Source organism: Myotis brandtii, unplaced genomic scaffold (assembly GCF_000412655.1).
Source record: "Myotis brandtii unplaced genomic scaffold, ASM41265v1 scaffold735, whole genome shotgun sequence".
Classification (NCBI taxonomy): domain Eukaryota; kingdom Metazoa; phylum Chordata; class Mammalia; order Chiroptera; family Vespertilionidae; genus Myotis; species Myotis brandtii.
The window spans coordinates 1,011,792-1,037,320 of NW_005370916.1; the positions used below are offsets into that span (position 1 = coordinate 1,011,792).

At 46.7% G+C, this 25,529-nt stretch overlaps 2 protein-coding genes across 4 annotated transcripts in view; one reads left to right on the forward strand and one right to left on the reverse strand.

Annotated features, from left to right (window-relative positions):
* PCBD1 (pterin-4 alpha-carbinolamine dehydratase/dimerization cofactor of hepatocyte nuclear factor 1 alpha) overlaps window positions 1-6,114 on the forward strand; it is an 11,245-nt gene extending 5,131 nt beyond the window's left edge. Inside the window, exons 1-4 of one of the 3 annotated variants that reach the window (XM_005882706.2) lie at window positions 667-702; window positions 2,993-3,124; window positions 3,991-4,071; window positions 5,542-6,114. In XM_005882706.2, coding sequence (XP_005882768.1) covers window positions 682-702; window positions 2,993-3,124; window positions 3,991-4,071; window positions 5,542-5,640 — 333 coding nt within the window. In that variant the 5' untranslated portion in view covers window positions 667-681 and the 3' untranslated portion in view covers window positions 5,641-6,114. Of the gene's footprint in view, window positions 1-666; window positions 703-1,506; window positions 1,732-2,992; window positions 3,125-3,990; window positions 4,072-5,541 lie in introns of those variants that run through there. The other 2 variants (XM_014530369.1, XM_005882705.2) reach the window with 2 other exon arrangements.
* A 2,470-nt stretch (window positions 6,115-8,584) lies between these two features.
* Window positions 8,585-25,529, reverse strand: part of SGPL1 (sphingosine-1-phosphate lyase 1) — a 57,484-nt gene continuing 40,539 nt past the window's right edge. Inside the window, exons 7-14 of the mRNA XM_005882707.2 lie at window positions 20,601-20,689; window positions 18,727-18,832; window positions 17,085-17,183; window positions 15,866-16,015; window positions 14,158-14,396; window positions 12,689-12,835; window positions 11,611-11,731; window positions 8,585-11,081 (exon numbers count right to left, since the gene is read on the reverse strand). Coding sequence (XP_005882769.1) covers window positions 10,941-11,081; window positions 11,611-11,731; window positions 12,689-12,835; window positions 14,158-14,396; window positions 15,866-16,015; window positions 17,085-17,183; window positions 18,727-18,832; window positions 20,601-20,689 — 1,092 coding nt within the window. The 3' untranslated portion in view covers window positions 8,585-10,940. The remainder of the gene's footprint in view (window positions 11,082-11,610; window positions 11,732-12,688; window positions 12,836-14,157; window positions 14,397-15,865; window positions 16,016-17,084; window positions 17,184-18,726; window positions 18,833-20,600; window positions 20,690-25,529) is intronic.

Below are 25,529 nucleotides of genomic sequence, written 5' to 3' on the forward strand. Positions count from 1 at the left end.
GGGTGGGTTCCTCTGAGCCCCTCGCAGGTTAGCACGGGCCTGGTTCGGAGAGTGGGGTGGGATCGGGGGGAGGTCTGTCGCGTTCCCACCCGTGGTGGTGCCCCTGGGGAGGCTGAGGCCACGAGAGGGCGGTGGTAGGTCCAGGTAACAGGCAGGCTTGCCTGGGGCTCCCAGGCCTGTGCCCCCTCGGCACCACAATAGTTCGGGCGGGGCTTAGTGACCTCCCAGGGTAAAGGTGGGGCGGTGGGACCAGGGCCTGGGTGGGTGGTATTGGAGGTGGGGATGGGGCAGTGGCTGTATGTGGGAGTGTGGAGAGGGAGATTGGATTCGCGAGTTCCTCTGAGCCCTGTTTACTGCCCTTCTGGCTTGCACTTCTGGACACGGGGGCTGGCGAAGCCCGCTGGGCGCCCTGTGCTGCCCCTGGCCTCGGAGCCACCCCCTGGTGCCTAGTTTGAGGCCTGCCCCGCAGTGCAAACACCATGGCTCAGGATCATCTGTCCTCCGGGCTGAGCTTGCCCCCCAGGAGGGTCTCGGGTGTGCTTCAGCACCGCCTCCCCGGCTCCCCACCTCAGCTGGAGAGGAGCCTCTAGACCCGGGAAGCTGTATAAACAGCCCATTTCTGGCCCCAAAGCATTAGGAGCAGTCCAGACCCCGTGACACCTGAGAGGCACTGTGAAGGCTATGGCTTGGAGGGGGGAGCTGGTGAGTGAGCCACACCGAGGCCCCCAGGAGCAGGGATGGGTAATCAGTAACCCCTGGGCACACTCCCCCAGAGGCCTGGCCAGGCCGGCCTGATTTGGGATTTACTAAGTAAACAACTCCCCTTCCCCCCTCTGACCCCAGATTAGAGGGGCTTGTCAGCTCAGCCTCGGGCTGTGAGTCCTGGGGGTTCCAGAGGACTCTAAAGAGAAAGGGGGCCCTCCGGGGATTACTAGTACCCACCACTCCTTTCAGAGCCAAAGAACCAAACAGTGAGCTCTGATGCCCTGGGTGACATCTGGTCATCCGGTTGCCTGGAAACGTGGAGCAGGCTTCTCAGCCACTGAGAAAGGCCAGCTCTGGAACGGAGCTCTGTGATGCAGATCTCTGCTGCCTTCTCTGGCTCTGCGGCCCAGAGGGGAGACAGACCACGTCAGAGCATCCAGAGAGAGCACGTGGTTTCAGGAGGGAGAAAAAGATGGACTTTGCCGGAGCGCTTTTCCAATTCTGCCCACACCCAAGGCCCATCATGAGCCTACTTCTCCCAGGAAGTTTCCTTTTAAAAATGCAGATGACATTCCTTTAATTAACAGTGGTTCTCAACCTTCTGGCCCTTTAAATATAGTTCCTCATGTTGTGACCCAACCCTAAAATTATTTTCATTGCTACTTCATAACTGTAATGTTGCTACTGTTATGAATCGTAATGTAAATATCTGATATGCAGGATGGTCTTAGGCGACCCCTGTGAAAGGGTCGTTCGACCGCCAAAGGGGTCGCGACCCACAGGTTGAGAACCGCTGCTTTAATAACAACGATGTTTACTGAAGTGCCCATTGGCTCTTGCTGATGCAAAGTGGACGTGCTTGTCCCCTTTACCCATGAAGCCCAGGGAGATGAGTGCCAGGGGCCACCTGGCTGGAGAGAGGAGCTGGTCTGGAACCAACCCTGCACGCTCACTCCACCCATGTGGCCTGCGGGCTGCCTCATGAACGCTGCTTTACCCTCCCTCACATTGTCTCCCCAGACCGTGGTGCGTTTTTTACTTAGCGCTGCATGGTTGCGGTCCTTGGGGGATCTATTTCAGGAGCCTCATTCTGGGACCCCCCTAAGCTCCTAGACCTGGATCCTCCACAGGATAGAACTGACTTGCTTCCTTCAGTTCTCGGAAGGTTCTGCTCATGGCCTGAATTGTGCCAATCCGGGCTGCCCAGAGGGCACTTTGCACAATATACAGATGGGGCACTAGGTTTGCCGATTGCCTTTGGCCAAGTTACTTCGACTTTTAACCGAGCTCTGTGGCTCAGGCTTCCCAGCCTGACAGAAAAGAAGGTCGGGAAGGAAGTCTGAGAACCTGTGGCCTGGCCGCTGGGAACCAGAGGCGGCCTGGGAGCGCCATGGAGGACGCACTGGGTGGTGGTCAGTGCTCGTCTACTGCACTGTGGCTCAGAGCCGCCTGGAATGTATTTAGTGCTGGGCCCTTTGCCGGCCCCAGGGACAGAGGCACCGACCCACTTGAGAACGATGCCTAGGCTCTCACCGACTCGGGGAAGTGCCGTGGTCTTCCCCTTCTAGGCCTCAGTCTCCTCTTCAGTGCACCTGGCAGTGGGTACCCGTAGGGGCATGGAGGCAGGTCTGTAATTGGAAAAGGAAGGTTGGACGGTTGGGTGCTCATTTTCTGTAAGGTTATGTCGTAATACACACACGTCTAGGCTAGGTTTTGCTCTTACTCCCTCATTAGTGTAAGAGACTTACTTTTGGGGGGGATGGGGAACATTACTTAGTTTGATGTGATTGACATCATACTTTAGGATTTTCTGTCCTTTTTTTTGTTTTGTAATCCTCATTCAAGGATATTTTTCCATTGATTTTTAGAGAGAGTGGAGGGGGACAGAGAGAGAGAGGGAGAAACATTGATGTGAGAGAGACATATTGACTGGTTGCCTGCACGTACCTCAACCAGGACCTGGGATCAAACCTGCAACCCAGGACATGCCCTTGACCGGGAATTGAACCCACAACACTTGGGTGTGCTGGCCAGGACAGGGTTTTCTGTCCTTTTGCGTGGAATGTAAATCTAAGAACCTATCAGTGCCTGCACCAGGGCCCCACCTCCAGGGCAGGGTGCCACCCTCCCCACTCCATGTCTATTGCTTTAGACCAGCTGCCCTTTGACTGTCACCTGGGTCCAGAGCTGCCAGTGGAAGCTGGCTCAGTTCCCTCCAAGGTCTGGGCCCTCTCCTTTGTCCTGTACAAACACATGCCCTTGGGCCTCTGGCTTTTTCCTCTCCTAGGCTGGCAAAGCACACAGGCTCAGTGCTGAGGAGAGGGACCAGCTGCTGCCAAACCTGAGGGCCGTGGGGTGGAACGAGCTGGAAGGCCGAGATGCCATCTTCAAGCAGTTCCATTTCAAAGACTTCAACCGGGTATGGCCCAGGGGGGGACAGTTTTGAGTCTGGGGCTGACGGGGTCACACTTGTTCTCTTCCTTGAAGTCCTAGACCAGTGGTTCTCAACCTTCTGGCCCTTTAAATATAGTTCCTCATGTTGTGACCCAACCATAAAGTTATTTTCGTTGCTACTTCATAACTGTAATGTTGCTACTGTTATGAATCGTAATGTAAATATCTGATATGCAGGATGGTCTTAGGCAACCCCTGTGAAAGGGTCGTTTGACCGCCAAAGGGGTCGCGACCCACAGGTTGAGAACCGCTGTCCTAGATGCTCAGACACTACACTAATGCAGGTTATTCAGACAGTGTCACCCTTGGGGATGGAAGAGGGCAGATGTGGCTTTGGACTCTCCACACCTTGAACTTACATCTGAAGATATTTAGACAAAAGATTGGCCAAGATTCACCACCTCTGTGGTGTTTCCACCTTGGTGGTGGTCTTCCTTCCTCCTACTGTAAGGAGACCCCCTCGAGCTCCAGCCTCAGAACCAGTGGCAAGATGCTGGGGATGGTGAAAGCGAGGGGGTCTTTTCCTAGGAAGCCTGTCAGCCCTCCTGCATGGAGGCCTTACACTGGCCATGGAAGGGTGCCCAGCAGCCTCTCTCGCAAAACACTAACCTGGGTCTCACTCCACTAACAGGCTTTTGGCTTCATGGCAGGGAGACCCCCTCGAGCTCCAGCCTCAGAACCAGTGGCAAGATGCTGGGGATGGTGAAAGCGAGGGGGTCTTTTCCTAGGAAGCCTGTCAGCCCTCCTGCATGGAGGCCTTACACTGGCCATGGAAGGGTGCCCAGCAGCCTCTCTCGCAAAACACTAACCTGGGTCTCACTCCACTAACAGGCTTTTGGCTTCATGACAAGGGTGGCCCTGCAGGCTGAGAAGCTGGACCACCATCCTGAATGGTTTAACGTGTACAACAAGGTGAGTGATGTGTGCCTGTTGTGCTTGGCGAGTTCAAGTTCTGAGAACTCCACCTCCCTTGGACTTCCCTATGGGCCTCCTCACCCAGGCTGTCCACTCCTCCTGCTCCATTCATCTCTGCAAATGTTTAAAATGCACGTTAAAACACTGTTCAAGTAGACACCAAGAAGATAAAACCCAAGGAAGGAAGGGCTGTGGGAGTCCGACATAGCCACTGTTCGTAGCTCTACGTGGCCTAAATCTTTCTGAAGGAATGGAAGAATGAAGTAATAAAATTGAACTAAGAACAGCCATGCACAGCAAACATGAGATATTCCGCTGAATGAACTGAAACAGTCATTAAATGCCTGCCATGGGCCAAACGCTATCCTGGATTCTGAAAACATTAAGGCTAGAAGACATGGATAGCGTTTAGTAGGAATTGGAGTCCTTCAGTTTTTTTGTTTTGTCTTTAATCCTCACCTGAGGACATGCTCATTGATTTTACAGAGAGGGGATGGGAGAGAGAAACATCTGTGTGGGAGATAAACATCCGTCAGTTGCCTTCCTGTATGCACCCGACAGGGGAGTGAACTCAAAACCTAGGTATGTGCCCTGACCAGGAATCAAACCCGTAACCTTTTGGTGATGCTGCTCCAACCAACTGAGCCACACTGGGTAGGGCTCATCTTTAGTTTTTAGGTAACTCTCAATGTTTGGAGATTTCATTTTTAACCTAAAGCTGAAGTTGCCATTTTTTTTGGAGGTGGAATAGAAGACAGTCCTGCACTGCTGTTACAGAAACCAGTGCTGTCGGGACAGCAGCCCCCAAGGGAAACCCCGTAGTGACTGGCTGCCACAGGCAGACCTCAGAGATGTGGGTTCCGGTCCAGGCCACCACCACAAAGCGAGTCACACAGATTTGTTTCAGTGCATGTAAGAGTTATGTTTACACTCTATTGTCCCTCTATTAAGTGTGCAATGGCATTATGTCTAAAAAAGCCAATGTTCATACCTTAATTTAAAAATACTTTATTGTTAACAAGTGCTATCACCTGAGCCTTTAGCGCAGTGGTTCTCAACCTTCCTAATGCCGCAACCCTTTAATACAGTTCCTCATGTTGTGGTGACCCCCAACCATAAAATTATTTTCGTTGCTACTTCATAACTGTAATTTTGCTACTGTTATGAATCGTAATGTAAATATCTGATATGCAGGATGGTCTTAGGCGATCCCTGTGAAAGGGTCATTCAACCCCCCCAAGGGGTCACGACCCACAGGTTGAGAACCACTGCTTTAGCGAGTCCTGGCCTCTTTGCTTGAGGGACAAACTCTCTCAACTGGTAGAAACGCAGCCCCAGGGAAGTGCAGTGAAACGGGGTATGCCTGTATTCCGGGGCTCGGTGTGGCTGAGCCAACAGCTAGTGACTCTCCTGCTCTTCGGGGAAGTCCGTGGAATCAGCTGGTCCCAATCTCTGGCTCTGTTTCAGGTCCACATCACCCTGAGCACCCATGAGTGTGCAGGCCTGTCGGAACGGGACATAAACCTGGCCAGCTTCATCGAACAAGTAGCCGCGTCCATGACCTAGACCCTGCCTTGCCTCGTTGAATTCTTCAGGGGAAGGGGTGACTGATCTGGAAATCCAGAGAGAGAACGGGAGCCCCCCAAATGCTGCTGTAGTCAAAATTGCTATGTCCACCTTGCTGCCTCCATTTAGGGGCGAGTCCTTGCTGTGAGGAGAGATGCCAGCGTCACTGCCAACACCAAGAACTTGGACTGTTTTCCCCCACACTGTGCTCTTCATCTTGGGGCCCTATAGAAGGTGCCCTCGTTTGAATAAGATCTTCCCATTCCTTACAGCTTCCCAGCAACAGAAATGACTTTCTCTCCAGGCCATATCTTGCTCCCTTTCTAATTAATTTCCCAAGAAGCTGTGATAGGAGCTGTGTCTAAGACAGACAGAATCTTAGAAACCAGAACCTTAATGCCAACCCCCTCCTATGTGATAGAAATGCATGCTTTTATGCCTCAAATAAAACTTGTTTCACTTGGCCGCAGGCTAGAACCTTCTCTTCCACAGGTCAATCCAAATTGGAGTCAACAGGCATTTAAAGCACTTCCTGGGTACCACCCTGCCTTCAAGGAGTTCAGTATCCTCCAGGGGATGCAAACAGGGACACGGGTAACTGCTACTGCGCAGATGAATGAAGGCAACACTGTGCAGGGATAGGAACTGAGCGGAGAACAGGACGGGATTAACAAGGTGACTCTGGAGCTTCATTTGAGTTGTGCCTCAGACCTGAATCCGATTCCTGAGGCAGAGGTGGCACCGTGAACGAAGATGAAGGTGAGCAGGACACTGTAAACGCATGCTGAGGCCTACGCCTAGAAAGGCAGCCTGGGTCACGTCGTCTTCTTGGCCTACAACCTCAGGTGAGGAGATTTCTAATCCTGACAGCTTTCACACTTTCCTAGAAACTCAGCCACAGTCTCAAGGCTTGCCTGCTTTTCACTCTAAGGGTGATGACAAAAGCCACAGCTTAGAAGATGGCAAGCATTTTGCCACCTGAGAGTTAAGAAGCTGATTCGCGGATTGGTCCTCCAACCCAATAAGCAACTCTAGGGCAAAACACTCTCACTGACATGCGGGACAGAAGGGGGCGCTGAGCAGTGTCGTCCACGGGGTGTGCATGCCACACGGCTGTCATTTCATGTTTGCCATTATGCTAGAGTTCTCACCTATGACATCTAACCTGAGGCTGCCTGGGTACTAAGCTGACTTACAGATACCAGGATCACTTGGAGCAGGCATCTAGCAATGTCACAACCCAGTCACCCTGGAGGAGTTGGCCCTGCAACAAGGCCAGAAGAGGCAGAGGCTGGTGGTCGAGAAATAAGCATATTGTTGGTAAGAGGGACAAGCAGGCCCCCCTTCCCAGCCTATGCTAATAAGGATTATCATTGCCTATGTTAACAACAAGTTCTCAGCAAAGCCTGGTGTCAAAACCAACAAGGTACAGACAGTGGTCCCCCATCTGCTCTTCTGACGTAAATTTTTCTAAGTGCACTTTGACCTGACAACTGTGGGTTAGGGGACCGCAGCCACATCACACTGTGTCATGCCAGCTTCTTGCCTCTGCTTACGGCGTGAATCAAGGGTTGAAAACACCAAATCAGAGGACACTACAGTTGTATGAAGCACTTTTATGTGGGACAATGACACAAACAACACTTTTTTTTAGAAATAAATGTTTATTCTAAAATTATTCAAGCAATTGAAATTATAGGGAATGGAGTTAAAGAGAAGTGATAATAAAGAAAGCACAAGAAAAACGAAAGCAATTAAAACTCCAAATCAAGAAAAGGCCCTCAAACATCTGACTTTTGCCACCCAGGCTATCGATTTAGGCCTCCGCCATTACTTTTGTCACTACTGGGTTGAGCTATAAGTGGCTCATTGCTACCAAGAACACACAGAAGGCAGAGAGGCCCACAGCTGCAAGGAGCAGGTGTACGCACCCGACACCATTTCTTAGATGGGCCATATCTCCTATCAAAGCATATGCTGGCCCCTCTTTCTCTAGGGTTACCCCAAAGCAAGCAGGTGCTCAGGGAACTGAGTCATCTGGCATAAAACTACAGCAAAGACCACACTGCTCGACTTGATTCTGGCAAAGTCTGAATGGGCTGAAAGCCAGATGAAAAGCGTGGTTACCTGAATGAGTTTGGAACCTGAATAGCCCTTCAAAAAGACTTCTCGCTTCTTAGTCATAATGGGACACTCAGCAGTTGTGGGTGCAAAGGTAATCGGAGGGGTTGCATCAGTTCCCAAACCAAATGCAAGGTGTGAAGTCCGTGTCCATTGGTTAGATGGAGCTCACTGCCCAGCTGGCTGGACACTAGCCCAGATGCTTCAATCTATCATTAAGGTATACGCAGACGTGGATGACAAAGATGACAGCATAAAGCAGGACACTAACCCTGGGGAACTAAAGACCTGAGTTCCAGACCTCCTTAACCCCTAGAGTGCCGGGGAACGCGATTGCGCTCCTGTCTTTCGCCAAAAGTGCCAGGAGCGCTATGCGCTCCTCCTGCAGTATCACTATTAGATGCTAGTAGTTCACTCTTTATTGACAGATGGCACCTAAGTGCAGAAAACAAATGTAGTAAAGGTTTCCTTAAGTTTTTGAATATGTAACTTCATTTACTTGCGATTCATAATTTTTTTCCTAACTGCTGTAAAATCAGCAAAAATGCCTTGGCAATTTTAGCATAGTTCCTAGGATATTGGTTGGCACTCAAAGGGTTAAAGCAGGTGTGGCCATCACTCTCGGTGGAGCCATGAAAGTGCTGGGAACTGGGCAGGCTTGCTGCTCACCCACTCATGTCTATTTGCCCTAATATCAGTGTCACAGATAACCACTTCACCACAAGGGGGCGATCTCTCACCAGCCGTGGGTTCAAGAGCTGCCAGCATCCCATCTGGGATGATGTGCAGACACCTAATAAATGAATGCAACCATCCACAACAATCAAGATTTGGAACATTTAATTATTTAATTGCTTTTTAAGAGATTATTGCTGCAATTAGGAAGAGAACGTTGAGGGAAGGAGGAGGTTAAAGACAAAAGATTTAAAGGAGGCAAGTACCATTTTCCAAGTATAAAACTGGCAATATGAAGTGACATGGCAGTATAGTCACATGTCTACTGACTTCTAGTGCAGAAACAAGACAGTACAGTTTTTGCAGAGGCCAGTGGACATCTGCTAACAACATGATATCGTTAAGACATTCTGCCCACCTCTGCCAGACGGGGTGCTACTACAAGCAGATACACACGGAATGGAAAGCCCACAAATGTTAACTCAAACTAAGGCTCGTAAACATAAATTAAAGTGGCTACAGTAGGTCCCTTTGAAAAATAGTCCCACGACCTTCACCCCAGCCCAACCCCTGCAGCAATGTTATCACAGCACAGGGGGCGGTCCTGGGGGGACAGTGGAGGAAGAGAACACTCTGTAGGGTGCATGCTTCTCCATTTTAGCAGCCGACAAACCACAGTGGTGCCTGCTGGGTGGGGCTGGGTCCCTGGACTTCCTCCAACATAATGAATGCACTGGAGACACAAAAGACAATTCACCCACAGCTCCGACCACTCCTCCTCTCTCAGGAGATGCCCACCAGTTCAGCAACTGGAGGGAACATAACTTCCATGTCCAAAGGACCTCAGCCTCTCCCTGTAACACACACACACACACACACACACACACACACACACACACACACACACCAACCAACCACTCTTGGAACCCACAATGCACAGAATGACTCACACACACACACCCCTGCAGCGACATGGCCAGTCACAGTTTTGTGTAGAAAGTACAGTGCAGAAGAACATTTTAGACAAAAGTGGTGAGGAGCTGGGGGAAATGGTCATGTTGGCTCCTGGCCAGCATACCCAGTGAGGGGGGCGAGAGGATACCAGCCTGAAGTGGCTGAATCTTCAGGAGTCCCTGAGAAGGGGAACGGACAGAGGAGTTTCTCCCAACCCAAACAAAACCTCAAAGACTGATCCCCACCCCTGGGCCTGGGTCAGGAATAGCCACCACTGCTCCCCGCTGAGGAAAAGGCACACATACAGTATGTCGTCACTAGGGTAGGACAGTGGCTCAGGTGAGATCCAGGCAGGCCCCATGCAGGGCAGAAAAGGTAGAAAGTGGGCAGAGTTTGGCCCTGTCCCTGTACCATCCTGAGCAACTAGTCTTAAAAAATCACAAGCCCTAGGCTACAACCGACACCATCCTGTTTCCCTATTCCAAAATGTTCTCTCATCCTAGCCAGGGCTGAGAAGTGTCCAGTACCTGAGGCTGAACTGCCATAGTACCTTTGGGAGCTGAATAGAGAGGAAGGAGGCTGGAAGAACACACCAGTGGAACAAAACATTTTTCCTTGCCTTGGGGACTCGCTCATGCCCTCGTACCAACTAGGGTAAATCAAGGCAACTTGTGAAGGTGCTGTGAGCAAACATATTCTCATACATGATGGCTTAACGCAGTGGGGAGGGGAGGACTACAATGAACTTTGGTGACATATTTGAATTTGCATGCTCATCCTACCCTGATACTCAGAGAGGCAGCAATAGGCCAGGAGGTCCTAGATTCTCTGGGAATTACAGTCCCTTCCTAGTTCCAGAATAAACCAGTGGGGGCACAATTTCAAATACGAATCTCCAAAGATGGTGGAAACCAAATATCAAAGGGGACTACACACTAGAAGAGGACCATGTACCACTCAACACGCCGCCTTGGCAGCCTGACCACTCCAATCCTGCACAGTAACAATGGCCTGGTCAGCCTGTGTCTTGGGAAAAGAAAAGCTGCAGTAAAAGTAACTCTAAGAGAGACAAGTAACCCACTCGAAGAGCAGGGCTGAAAGAGCCTCCTGCTTAGAGTTACCGAACACCCACCCGGGAAAACTTCTGTCACATGAATGCTTCCTATTTGACTAAAACAATCTGCTTGAGATGACAAAGAAAACTTTTTCTACCTCAAACTGTGCCCCAGCTTCCCTAAGGAATCAGGACAGGTCAGAGCTGCCACCCCATGATTAAGTGAAGGTAAAAGCTAGAAAGATTAGAGAAGGAAATGGTTAAAACAATTCCTAGGGTGATATTTAGAACAAGGGCAAAATAATTACGTCATGGAATCCTTTGGGGCCTTCACGTTAAAAACCACAAAAGGATGATGAAAGGAGGAACTCGAATCCTGAGGATCAAGCTGTCTTGTGTCTGTCTCGTTGTGCTCTATGGAGCAAGACCAGATGTTGAATCTCCGTGGGGCCTGTTCCACACCCCAGAACCTTCTGAAGGCCAGAAGCCCTGGGGCTCAGCGGGGCTTCGGAGAGCCATTCATCTGGCTGCCCTGAGGTACAGTGTCTGTGCTGAAAAGGCTGTCCAGGAAGATCGAGGACAATTCTGCTACCTGGTTCCTGTCGACAGTGGTCTGGGCCATGCCATAGATCGCACCCTGCAAATCCAGTCACAGAATTGTTAATGATGAGGGATCCAGAACGGCTGTGCTCCTCGCCCCCATCCTTGCTTGCATGTGTCCTCCTCTCCCCAACTCCATCCCCACCCCAGGCTCCATTCTATCAGAGGGATAGCCAGCTCGCTAAGTTTTCCCAAGTACTTGCCAGTCATCTGCCTTTCTGCCCAAAGGAACTATCCTGTGGGATTTTATGTAGAAAATTCAAGAGACAATCGGTTTATTGCCTTTCCTGTGTCAAATTTTTCTTTTCAAATGGACACACCACCACCTGCCTTTGCATACAGCACTTACAAATTTACAGGGTGCTTTATACTCAGTCTGTCTCATTCGAAATTAAAAAGCCCTGGGAATGGACAAGGCAGAAATCATCAGCTACAATGAAATAAGGAAACAGGTTTGTGGATAAGAGGCAGAGGCAGGAACAGACTCGAGGTCACCTGGTTCTTTCAACCCCCTCCCCCTAACACCTAAACTTCAACAGAGAAGGTAAAACCCCAAGTGCTCCTACCATTCCTGTGGCCTTTCCTTTAGGGTTCTTCATGATTTGAGTGACAGATTCTCGGACGTCCTTTAGGAACTGTACGGCTACTCGCTTCCGGGTGTGTACTAACGTGACGCAGAAATGAATACTATGAGAGAAGAGAGACAAAGAGAGATGCACCTTAGAAAAAAAAATTTTGAAGTTGTAAAGTAAAGCAGCCCCCAATACAGGCATTTATTGGTTGCTCCTTCACGTTACTTGTGACAAGTGTAGTCGTCCACACTGTCCCCAGGGCTGGGAATCAGGGCTCCCAAGTCCATGGCTTGTCAAGCACGGGCTGGCAGGAGGGCGTCTAGGTCTCATCAAGAACCTTCCTGACAGAATGGATACAGCGGCTGCACTGCCCCACCCCTCCCCTCAAAATCTGTCCACCACTAGTCCTTCAGCCACGTGGCCTTTATCTTAGATGATAAGCCCTCCTGGGGACAGGGCCATCGGCTGGGTCTTGAAGGATGTCAGGGCAGAGAAGCAGCTCTAATGCCCCTGGAGGGCGTCTGTGGTGCAGAGGGATTGTGAAGACGAAAAGGCAGAGTCCAAATGGGGCTGGCAATGGTGCGAACGTGATCGGATCAGGGTACGTGGAGGACAACGAAGAGCCCTATTCTGCTGGGGTGGAGTGCGGACTTAACGGCAGCGTGGATGGTGAAGTCAGGAAAGCATGCTGGAGAAGACAGCAGCTGGCCTGAAGGATCAGGAGCTCTGGGAGGTTGTGAGCTAAGTATTACTCAGGTACAAGTCGGTTTATAAGAGCCACATGAAGACCGTGTACAAGACGGATCTGAGAGTACAGAGAGAGTGGGAGTGGGAATCTTATGACAGACCCCTGATCTCAAGAGGCTGCCACCTAACTTTGCCAGAGTTTAAAGATAATGGTCCTGTCTTGATACTGAGATACTCCAGGTGTCTGGACAGAAATCCTAGATCCTACTGTTGCCACTAGTGCTGGGCCCTAGCAGCCCATCTCTGTATTTTCAGATCACCTTGCTACCCAAGTTCTTCAAAAGTCACAAAGCAAAGGAAGAAAAAGGGGCTTCTTCAAGTTTACCTGGACGGGAACTGCAGCTGGTTCAAGTTCCACCCCTTAGCAGACATCAGATTAAACAGTCGGTAGATGTCAAAATCATGGGAGCCCAGAGCAATGACCGACAACTGAGGATCCCCAAAAACAAAGATGCCTTTGATATTTTCCAGTCTTAAAGCAAACAAGAAAAGGAACAGAAAGAAAATTCAGCCACATACGGTCCTCTGGTCATCATCTCTTTCATCACCCAATGTTTCTCTTACAGCCTAACCTTTTGGGCTTTATTTTCTCATCTTGTAAAATAAGGTATCTAGACTGAGATCAGTAATTCCTAAGCATTACAAATAGTCAAAGGCCCAAACCATATCTAGACCCAATGAATCAGAATCACTGGCTCCTAACCTGTCTGCCCAACTCCCAAATTATGATATCACCCCCAGGGACATCTGAGGAATAAAAGAGACACTTTTTTAAAATACTGAAAAAATAATTTCTCCATCCCTCAATTTTAAAAACATATGTAGTCCCTAAAGCAAGAACTAGTACAGTTCTCAACAGACAGGGATTATCAGAATCATATGTGGGCCTTTTTTCAAATGAAACATGTCCACTGGCCACTTTTATTCACCCTCAAGATTCTGAAAAAAACCTCCCCAACCCTGTGGCACAGAGACAGGCAGTATGGGAATAGATGTGCTCAACAGAGCACACAGCTTAGTTCTAGCCTTAGCTCAACCCAAGATTGCATCGCCGCCCCCTTCCCCATTCCTTCTCCAGTTCTTTTCTTATTCCAGTGATTCTCCAAGTGGGATTCCTAGACCAGCAGCATCAGCATCCACTGGGGACTTCCTAGAAATGCAAATGCTCAGGCCATTCCAGATCTAATGAGTTAGAACTCTAGGAGCAGGGCCCGGGAATCTGTACTTTAATAAGCCCTCCAGGTGATTAGGATGCATCCTCAAATTTCAGAACCACTGTCTTGTCTGTCATTAAACTGTCCCTCAGTACTTGGTAAGAGCTGCCAGTGGTTAAGACATCCTTGGAAACAAGATGGTCTAGATCAGTGGTTCTCAACCTTCTGGCCCTTTAAATACAGTTCCTCATGTTGTGAGCCCCAACCATAAAATTATTTTCGTTGCTACTTCATAACTGTAATTTTTCTACTGTTATGAATCATAATGTAAATATCTGATATGCAGGATGGTCTTAGGCGACCCCTGTGAAAGGGTCGTTCAACCGCCAAAGGGGTCGCGACCCACAGGTTGAGAACCCCTGGCCTAGATGAAGCGCTGATCTGACATTCCAAGTCACAGCAGAGCAAGGGAGCCTTATCCTCCCAGGCCAACACCACACTCCTAAGCTGCTGTCCTAAGCCCTTGGTCTCTCAGGAGACAACGAATGGGCTGGGGCTACAGGTGCTTGGCCACGCAGATGCCTTGAGCACACTAGCAGACAAAGCAAGAGACAAGGCAGAATCCCAATCTTCCACATACTCTGACTTGAGGAAGCGAGACGTTTTGATGATCTGTTTGGTAGCTTCAACATAGCCGCTCTCACCGAAGTGCATCAAGGCAGCCCAGCAGGCTGCACTAATGCCACCAGGCCGTGAGCCCGCGACGGTTGGGGAAGCGTAGATGCCACCCTGCCAGTCTGGATCAACGAAGAACTGATAGCTCCTGTACTTCTTGTCACTGTATAACACCACGGAAGAGCCTTTGGGGGCATAGCCATACTGAGGGGAGAAGCAGACAGGTGATTGTACAATTCTACTCAGCAGACCTGCCCTGGCACGCTGATCATGGAAAATTTTCCCTCATATTCTCTATGATGCTTCTCACTCACGTTAAAAATTCAAACTTACAATGTTAACAGGTAGAGAGAACTGAAAGGATGGAGTTGAAACTCTCTATTTTAGGGATGAAGAATCCAAGGCCCAGGAGGAACAGTGCCTTGTCCTGCTAATCGGTTTACTTCCCCTTTCCCACCCAGCATGTGGTTTTCCTTATTTAAAACATTATTCCAGCCCTAGCCGGTTTGGCTCAGTGGATAGAGCGTTGGCCTGCGAGATGAAAGGTCCCAGATTCCATTCCGGTCAAGGGCACATGCTCAGGTTGTGGGCTCAATCCCCAGTCGGGGGGCTTGCAGGAGGCAGCCAACCAATGATTCTCTCTCATCATTGATGTTTCTCTCTCTCTCCCTCTTCCTTCCTCTCTGAAATCAATAAAAATATATTTTAAAGAATAATAAATAAATAAATAAATCATTATTCCAGGGCAGTATGTCAGGATGAAAGCAAAGATAAAGTGCCACTGGAAGCCAGGAATCCAAGTCACTCAAGTCAACTACAATCACGACCTCACTCCCTTCTCATCCTTGTTCACTTACTAGTACACTTCCTTTCTACTAAGAGCTTCAGAATCTAGAAGCTATTTCATCCAGTTTTACAATAAACTGATCTAGATTTTGTCTCAGTCCATGGGGGGAGGGGGGGCCAGGAATGGACATTTCAAACATTACAAGCCAAACATTCCTGAGCACGTTAAGTTCTTCCCTCTTTCCAAAGGACTCTTCCATCAGCATACTCCTGCCACTCAGGTGTAGGAACCCAGCAGCATGGGAGCTGCAGCATTTACATACCTCCCTCAGGAAGCCCAATTAAACCTCCCTCCATCCTCCCCCCGGATCGTCTCAAGGCTCAGGGAACTCTTTTTTTAAAAAAAATATTTTTTAATTGATTTCAGAGAGGAAGGGAGAGGAAGAGAGAGATAGAAACATCAATGATGAGAGGGAATCATTGATTCTCTCTCTCCGGTACGTTGGACCAAGTCTGCAACCCAGGCATGTGTCCTTGACCAGAATCGAACCTGGGACCCTTCAGTTCGCAAGCCGATGCTCTATCCACTGAACCAAACCAGCTAGGGCGGGAACTAACTCTTAAAAGGGCCACTACACTAACATGTCCCAGTTACAGAAATTCTCTCAGCCATAAGACACAAAGATAACGGGTTCCTTTCCACTATTGCTTGTCATCTCTATCACTATACCTTGTCACCTGAATCAGCTGCCCTGGTGAAAGCAAAGAGCCAGATTTCATTTTACATTTTGGGAAAAGCTAATGCTTTAACCAATTTATTTTGTTGATAATAGTCAAAATAATCAACTGTCTCCTCTGACTGACATTTGGTCCCTTCCGTAGCTCACCTTATGGGTATCCGCTGAAATGCTGGTCACACCTTTCACCCGGAAATCAAATGGTTGCTCCAGTGGGTATCCTGCTTTCTCCATAAAGACGATGAGAAAGCCCCCCAGACAAGCGTCTACATGAAGAGGTATTTTGTATTTGACAGCCAGCTAGTTCCAAAAAACAAAGATTGTAAGAGAATTTCATTTACAGCCCTATAACAAAAACTTTGCAAGACATGGGTGGAAAAGTGGGCTGTAACTATAAGGTCATTATGTACTACTATAGGCCCGGTGCACAAAATTCATGCACTTGGCGGGGGGGGGGTGCCTCAGCCTGTGCCCTCTCGCAGTCCGGGAGCCCTCAGGGGATGTCCGACTGACGGCTTAGGCCCGCTCCATAGGGAGCGGGCCTAAGCCATCAGTAGGACATCCTTAGCACTGCTGTGGAGGTGAGAGAGGCTCCTGCCACCGCCGCTGCGCTTGCCAGCCATGAGCCCAGCTTCTGGCCGAGCGGCGCTCCCCCCGTGGGAGTGCACTGACCACTAGGGGGAAGCTCCTCCATTGAGCATCTGCCCCCTGGTGGTCAGTGCGCATCATAGCGACTGGTTATTCTGCTGTTTGGTCGATTTGCATATTAGCCTTTTATTATATAGGATATTTTCCATGTTTTAAAAAGCTGGCTACTTTTTGACATTCCCAATAAAAAGAGTTCATCTTTCAAATGTATTTAGCCTTCAAAATAATTCATCTGAAATGTGGTGTTTATTTTATATTTAAATATGCAGGGCCTCAAATTCACTGCAAAATCATGCAGAAAATGAGCACCACTCTGATTCCGGCTGCCTCTGGAGTGGGTCAAAGGTCCTGCTTGCTAACTTCCCAGCAGGGAAGGAGGGAGGGTGTGCTATGGAGCAGCAGATTGAATACCACCCTTTGGTAGGCATGCTCCTAAATGCAGATCATTTCCTGATCTGAATTGAAATGTTAGTCCTACTTCCAAATATCCCATTTAAACAAAGGCTTCTTCCTTCTATTCTCCTCCCCCACAGCAGAAGCCAGTAACCTTCAGAGGCTCCAAACAGAGCTGCAGAGTTTACCACAGAGCTGATGAGAGCTATTCACCAGCCATGTGCTAAAATCTAAATTCAAAATCGCTTTTATTTGCCAAATACTGTATCATGAGATTCTATTTTAAAATCTCAGTTTCACTGCCTAGTGGTCCCTTTTTCTCACATACCTTGGCCACTTCAGGAACAGGATCTATCACACCATGAGGGAACTGTGGGGTAGAACAGACGAGCATGGCAGTGTTCCTGGAGATGGCTCTTCTCATTGCCTAGGAGTTACACGTGGGAAGGAAAATGAGCATCCACATCTCAGTTACTCTCCTATTGCCCTAACAAGATTAATCTAGTCTACGAAGTTCAGTTCCACTACTGGCCCCTCCTTCACCTCTCCAACCTGGGAGAAGCCTGCTGCCCATCATGGTAGCAGAATACAAACAAGGCTATATGGGTCCATTGGGGGAAGAGAGCACAATACAAAAACAGCAAAATCACTGTGAGGGGAAAAGAATATTGGGCTAAGAGGTAAAAGCCAACTAGCAGTGAAACCTGGTGTAAACTACTTCACTCCACCCAGTCCATTTCCTCATCTATGAACTGCAATAATACTAACAGCTTCTACGACCTCCCTGGGCTGTCCCAGGCTCCAATGAAATTCCAATAGCACTCTGAATACTGGAAAGTTCTATACAAATGCAAGGCATAAAATTAATCAAGAAAGGAATATTATTCAGCCTTAAAAAGAAAAGAAATCCTGCCATTTTTGACCACATGGATGAACCTGGAGGACATTACACTAACTTAAATAAGCCAGGAACAGAAAGACAAATATTGCATGATCTCACTTAGATCTAAAACCCTGAACCTATAGAAGCAGAGAGTAGAAAGGTGGTTGCCAGGGGTTGGGAGTGGAGGAATGGGGAGATGTTGGTCAAGGGGTACCAAGTTTCAATTACACAAATACATTCTGGAGATAAAATGTATTGCCATGTGACTACTAAACAAGTTTTGTTAATACTGCATTGTATATTTAAAATTTAATTAGAGATCTACAGGGCAGTCTTAAGTATTTCAACCATGAAAAAAAAAAAAGAAAAGAAAATGTTAACTGTGTGAGGTGATGAAAATGTTAAATGCTTGATTGTGTTGACTACTTCACAATGTATACTGACATCAAAACGTTAAGTTGCACTCCTTAAATATATACAATTTTTAAGTTGTCAATTAATTGTACATTAATGCCTCAATAAAGATGAGGGGGATAATGCTAATGCTAATAAATTGGAATAGTTTACTTATGGAAAAAATCATTACTTTATATTGGCCATGGTGCTCACTCAGGCCAATCAAAACCACAGTGACACCCTGGCTGGTTTTGTACGTCCTGGTCACCAAAAGGTTCGATTCCCAGTCAGGGCATATCTCTCTCTTTCTCTCTCTCTCTCTCTCTCTCTCTCAAATCAATAAAAACAAATCCTCCACTTAGGATTTTTTTTAAATTATAAAAAAAACATACAAACCACAGTGAGAGTCTTAGAGCAAGTTAGGACATGCTTATTTCACAAACAGAGAAGGGAAGGTGGCGGTGCTAAAGCAAACCCGGGTCTTTAAAGTTAGGAACAAACGGATGAATCTGTGCAAAGACTGAAGCTGCACTCAATCAGCACTGCCAGTGGAAGATTTTGCAACTCTGACCACTACAATCAAAGACATTTTGAGCCTATCTGCATGTGACACTGGAAAAAAACAGTCAACTGGGTACACTTCCTGCTTCTCACTGCCCAGGGCAGACAATGGCCCTTCAGAGGAACTCACCCGAACATCCACCTCCATCATTTTGTTCAGTGGAACCCGTATAATCTTCATCCCAAAATAATGGGCTGCCTTGTCAAACGCAGCATGGGCACTCTGGGGGGCCACACTAAGAGACAGGGAAGAAGAGAATAAGGAAATTCAGATCAAAATGAGGTTCAAAAGAACACAGTTGCAGCTAATCTAAAACATCAGGATTAAACTTCTGATTACTTTTCCTCAAAAATTTTAAAGTGTTTATATTTACTTTTTAAGCACAAGAAGAGATATTCTAAGGAACCTTCTCCCTACTATTTAGGAAATCATTTTGGCAACAGGAAAAACTTGGAAGTAATCCCACATCGAAGATCTAAAATATAAACTAGGGCTGACCGGTAAGAGAACGGGAAATTTGGATCAAATTAACATAAAGTGGTTGCCTACCCAAAGACAGGCACATCAGAGGAGAGCAAGCTTCCTGACACGGTACAGGTTGAGGCAGGGCTGTTAAAGCAGCAGCCAAGCATCAGATCAAAGGTCCCCTCCACCTTTGAAAGACCACGATCCTATAAGAAACTATAATCCCCATCTGCACTGCACACTTGGAAGTAGCATTTCAAATAGTATTAAAAAAGGAAACTGAGTCATAGTTAAGTATTTGCTTTCAGACTTCCCTCAATGGTTCCACTCTTACAATTAACCTGTTCCCTTTAATGGAGAAAAAGCTCTCTTACTAAGTACCAAGCACTAAAGATTTAGCTTGAAGAAAGATGGTAGCCTGATTTATTCTCTTAGGCTAAGTAGGAATTGCAGCATGAGATCATGCGCAACCAAGTCCTAGTCACTGACACTTGTGGGAAAAACATTAACCCAAATAATGTATAAACACACTGTACAAGGAGAGGGTCTACAGAAAAAAAAATGCAACCAAATAGCGAAACTATGGGGTGGGCCCTAGCCAGTTTGACTCAGTGGATAGAGTGTCGGCCTGCGGACTAAAGGGCCCCAAGTTTGATTCTGGTCAGGGGCACATGCACGGGTTGCAAGCTCAATCCAGGGTAGGGGGTGTGCAGGAAGCAGCTAATTAATGATTCTCTCTCATCATTGATATTTCTCTCTCTCTCTCTCCCTCTCCCTTACTGTCTGAAATCAATACAAATATATTGCAAAACAAAACAAAAATCTATGGGGTGGCAATATGGGTAAACCTCAAAAAGATTAAAGAATTTTCTATCCCATAAAACTACCCTTAGCTTGAAATTTTTTTTCTTTAAATATATTTTTATTAATTTCAGAGAGGAAGGGAGAGAGAGACATAGAAACATCAATGATGAGACTCATCGATTGGCTGCCTCCTGCATGCCCCCTACTGGGGATTGAGCCCGCAACCCAGACATGTGCCCTGACCAGGAATCCAACAGGTGACCTCCTGGTTCCTGGGTCAATGCTCACCCGTTGACCTACACCAGCCAAGCTAGCTTGAAATTTTCTTAGGGGAACCCCAAAGCAGCCTGTAATATAACTTTCAATGAACTAATGTAAACAGAGAGCATTCCTCAGGCTCCAAATGATTTATAATAAATATCACAGAATTCATAGATGTAGTCTTGTCACTTAGAAAAAGGATCTCATTTTTGCTTGCAGTATATGTACCATTTATAAAGGAGAGGTGGGGGTCAGGGTGGGGGGGGGGGGATTTTGAAAATTAACTGGCTAATCCACTTAGGATTTTGGTGAATGTGAAGAGATAAGAGTCAAGAACACAGGACAGGAGGAAAGAGGACTAGAATTGCCAAAGGAAGAGAAGACGCTGAAAGCAGTCAGGGTGCTTTAGGCAGCAGCATTCCAGACAAATCTCAGCAGGGGGTCGGGAGAACGACACAGCCCCACATACATACATTTCTGGAGTTCTGATCCCGTTCTCTAAGGCCAGGTCCCGATAAGCTTTGCAGGCCATCAGTATGCTTTCTGTACCCCCAGAGGTCACCTGTGAAAAAGGAGAGATGTCATCTGTGGAGGGAAGTTAGGGGTAATTATCAGCCTGCCCTGATGTTGATGGTGGCTGGTACAGAAAGAGGTAAGGTCTTGTGTGCCACAGGGCAGACACTGTTACGTCTTCCAGAAGGGAAACTTGGCTTTGCTTGCTAAGCCCACACTGGGTTCAGAAGAGCAAAAACACTAACTAACAATGAGCAGAAGCTCCATGCTGTCTGGACAACTTGCACATCTGCCCAGATCTGTGCACAATCCATTTCCACATTAATTCCCCCAACTGCAGATAGGATAGGGCATTTTACAGCATTCAAAATCATCAGGATTGACTTTGATTTACATTTTCAATACCCACTGAGATCGTGAAACTGTGAAGTTACAATTCTAGTAAACTATGCAATACATTAGAAGACCAAGAACAGATAATTAGGCATTCCAAAGTGAACTTCTGGTTTTTGACAAGTTTGAAAAAAAAAAGAAGCCTCTACCTAGTTTGTTATCTGAAATCAAAACAAAAATCCTAATGTTTCTAAATGAAATAAAATGTTTTCCTGAAGCGAGGTCTAGCAACTCTGATACAGGCAACAAAAAGACTCAGCAGTCATTTCAGTCATCCTATTGACCCCAGGGGACTACAATCTCATAAAGGTGAGGGCCAATCTGTTCATGACAATATTCCTAGCACCAAGCCTCGTAGCAGACACCTAACAGACCCCCAATTAACATCCCTTAATGCCTGGGTTGACTCTCAGTAAGCCATGACTAACACAGGCATATCATACCCACCTGGCTATCTTTTGATAACATCTAAGAATGAATAATTTTAAAACAAGCCGAAAAAGAAAAGCCATAGCACTGAGCTAGGTGGATATTTTCTTAAATTTACCATTTCCAAAGACTCATAGGATCTTATATAGCTTTTTCATTACACAGGTGAGAAAACTGAGCTGATGAGAGACTAAAGTGATGCACCCAATGTCATCCATTAGCATCTGTTGATAAGAAGTAAAACTTCCTACGTTTTTGTATTTAGTGTAGCTAAGTATGAGACAGAATGAGAGAGGGTGATTACTGAAACTTCCTAAAATAATATCCACATATAGGACAAATAGCATTGGATAACAAATCCCAGTAGTCAGGAGTTATATGGAAGGTTAGCTGAGAAAAGTTGAATCATTTTTGATTCAGGAAGTCTTCATGAAACATGTGACCATCATCCACAAAGTAATGCACTGAGCGTGGGCATAGCACACTTGTGTGTAGTCTCTGCACTTCAATGCTGGAGCAGACAAAAGTGCTTACAGCTGAGGTCAGCTCTGCAAATCAGCAGCATGTCCTGTGCTCCAGCATAAAACCTCAGAATGTCACATGAGAAGTCAAACCAGCTGTGAAGCAAGTCGGAAAAGCACCAGCAAAGTCAGTCTCCAGGGAGTCCATCTCTTACTAAGGTCGAGTAATGACATAAGCAAAAATATTTCCAAACCCTAGTTACTCACTTCACATGTCCTATATTTAGTTCAACAGTTAATCAAATCAACATCGATATTTGTTAAGCAAATATCAGTGTATTTTTTACTATTAAAGCTGGGATACCTCAATTCTACTTCTAATTCTTATTTCTGATCCCCAAATTCTGTGTTTAAAGATTCTCCAATTTCCCTCCTCCCCCTGCACCCAAGGGGAAATGAAAATTTAGTTGTGAAGTAAGAGGCTTCAATCACTACTTGTTATGTTAGTCAACTTCTTTTAACATTTATAGTAATTCTCACTCTAACAAATGAAATGTGTGTCAAAAACAAGAGCAGGACATGACCTGTTTCGAAATTTTTCTTTTAAGTGATGTTTGGCCTTACTGACATTTGCATAATCCAGTTTCCTTGGCAACCTAATTTCTTTTGGTATATAGTCCCCTCTCATCCATTTTGAGGCAAATGAAGTTAATAAAAGGAAAAAAGTTGAAGGCTAAAGAACAAGAAGTATAATACCTTAAATGGGAATAGTCTAAAGACAGCCCAGCCCTTAGGCTTTGTCTTCATGTCCCCCACCTCTGAACTTTCTTCACTGAAAGCAGCTCCTCAAGAGAGAGACAGAGACATATACAGAGATAGAGACAGAGACTGAGAACTTGAATGATCCCAGAGATTTCAGTCTAAAGTCTAAGCTTTAGAAGAGATTGGAGATCTTAGACTCCATCCTTCTCCTGAGCCCTGACACATCCACTAAAGAAGATTGTAACAGGAGAGACATGGCTTAGTTGTACCTACGCAAAAACAAAGTACAAATACCCTAGCGCTGGACTTCTGGAAGACTAAAACTACTTCACGGACTTCCTCCCAATACCTGGAAGACTAAAGAAAAACAGTAGTAACAACGTGTAATAAGAACCAAAGGAGGAACAAGATATAATCTGATGCAATAAACTTCAAATACTGGCAATGAAAGGAAGAAACAAGTTTCCAATCCATAGCAGAGAGCAAAACACAATACATATTCCCTCTTCTAAGCCCTGGAAGTTATCCAAGCAACTCAGAAAAATCCTGACCATTCTCATTAATACTCCCAAATCTTCGGAGAAGCAAATGGAAGGGGTTTCCTTATCTTCTCTCCTGCTCTTCAGATGAGAGTGGTAGACACGGCAGCTAGGGAGAAAGAGCAAAATGCGGAGAGAACATCTGGACTGATTCTTTAAAGTGGAGACTGCAGAAATACAAGATGGGTTAAAGAAATAATCAAAGCCCAACAGGTATTATTACCTTCCAACTAGGCAGAGTGAACTCCGGTATAGTTAACTTTTAACAAACTATCAGAAGATGAGACCTAGATATATTGAAATACAGGTGTAACAAAGCTTTAGCTGAATCCTGCCTCAACCAAATGCTCTCAGACAAGAAATCACCCACCATGCATCAGAACAAACAGAATGTCCAGAGAGAGTCACCTAAGCATGAGCCAAGATGAAAGAAAATGGCATGGCAACGATGCAAACATACAAGGAAAAAAGTAGCGTGCAAAATAAAGCCAACTCCAACGGTAACCACCCAAGGAGCAGAAGGACATTCCTCATAACCGTTTCTCACTACAAGTCAACATCATCAGATCATGAATTCCAGAAAAGAGTTGAAAAGCTGGACATTGAAACAACAAAATGAGATTGCAAACTTAAAAAAAAACATAGTACCAACCAGCACCGATACAGAACTAGGAGCAGAAAGGACAGAATAAACACGGCTGAGAATAAAAAGTCTGACTTAGAGGAAAGGCTTAAGATAAGTTCAGTGAACCCAGATAAGTAAGACAGAGACTGAAAGATCAATGTCCCTCCACACTTGGAGAACTATGTCCATGTGGCTGTCGTAACCAAAAAGCGTCCAGAGAAGAAAGACAGGGCTGGGTGGCAATCTGTTTGGAAATCGTATTCCCTAAGGAACAGCTGAGTAACCTAGGAAAAACAGGGAAGAGATTCAGGGGTAGAGAGGCTTTCAAGTACACAAAGGTCTCTCACATGGGAAAAACACACAAAACAATCATGGAACTTCTATCTCCAGCAATACAGATTATATACCTTGGGCAACGCTCCTACCTGAAACTAAAAAACCTGGTAAGCCCTAACCAGTTTGACTCAGTGGTTAGGCCCCTGGACTAAAGGGTCATGGGTTTGATTCTGGTCAAGGTCACATACCTCATTTGCAGGCTCAATCCCCCAGCCTGCTCAGGGCGCATGCGGGAGGCAATCAATCGATGTGTCTCACATCAATGTTTCCCTCTTTGTCTCTCCCCCTCCCTTCCACTCCCTCTAAAAAAATCAATGGAAAAAATATCCCCAGGTGAGGATTCATTTTTTTAAAAACCTGATAAAACATTACTTTTTTTTAATATCTGCCACTGAGCTAACGTAAAGGAGTATCTGAAACTGCAAACAAAACAAAATCAAGAATCCTACAAAATAAGTGAGTGCCAAAGCTGGCTTTAACTCTGAGGGTGGCTGCCAATCCCAAGAGTCCTTAAACTCCCGCGCCCATTCAAGAACAGGAGATAGCCCTGACCGATTTGGCTCAGTGGATAGAGCGTCAGCCTGCGGACTGAAGGGTCCCGGGTTCGATTCCGGTCAGGGGCATGTACCTTGGTTGCGGGCACATCCCCGGGTGGGGGGGGGGGTGTGCAGGAGGCAGCTGATCGATGTTTCTCTCTCATCGATGTTTCTGGCTCTCTATCCCTCTCCCTTCCTCTCTGTGGGAAAATCAATAAAATATATTTAAAAAAAAAAAAAAAAGAACAGGAGATAAATAAATCAATGGAAAAAATATCCCCAGGTGAGGATTCATTTTTTTAAAAACCTGATAAAACATTACTTTTTTTTAATATCTGCCACTGAGCTAACGTAAAGGAGTATCTGAAACTGCAAACAAAACAAAATCAAGAATCCTACAAAATAAGTGAGTGCCAAAGCTGGCTTTAACTCTGAGGGTGGCTGCCAATCCCAAGAGTCCTTAAACTCCCGCGCCCATTCAAGAACAGGAGATAGCCCTGACCGATTTGGCTCAGTGGATAGAGCGTCAGCCTGCGGACTGAAGGGTCCCGGGTTCGATTCCGGTCAGGGGCATGTACCTTGGTTGCGGGCACATCCCCGGGTGGGGGGGGGGGTGTGCAGGAGGCAGCTGATCGTCTCTCTCATCGATGTTTCTGGCTCTCTATCCCTCTCCCTTCCTCTCTGTGGGAAAATCAATAAAATATATTTAAAAAAAAAAAAAAAAGAACAGGAGATAAATTTAGGACCTGCCCAAAGTAAGGAGGCTAATGGGAGATGGCTGAAAAAAAAAAATGGAATTACACCCACA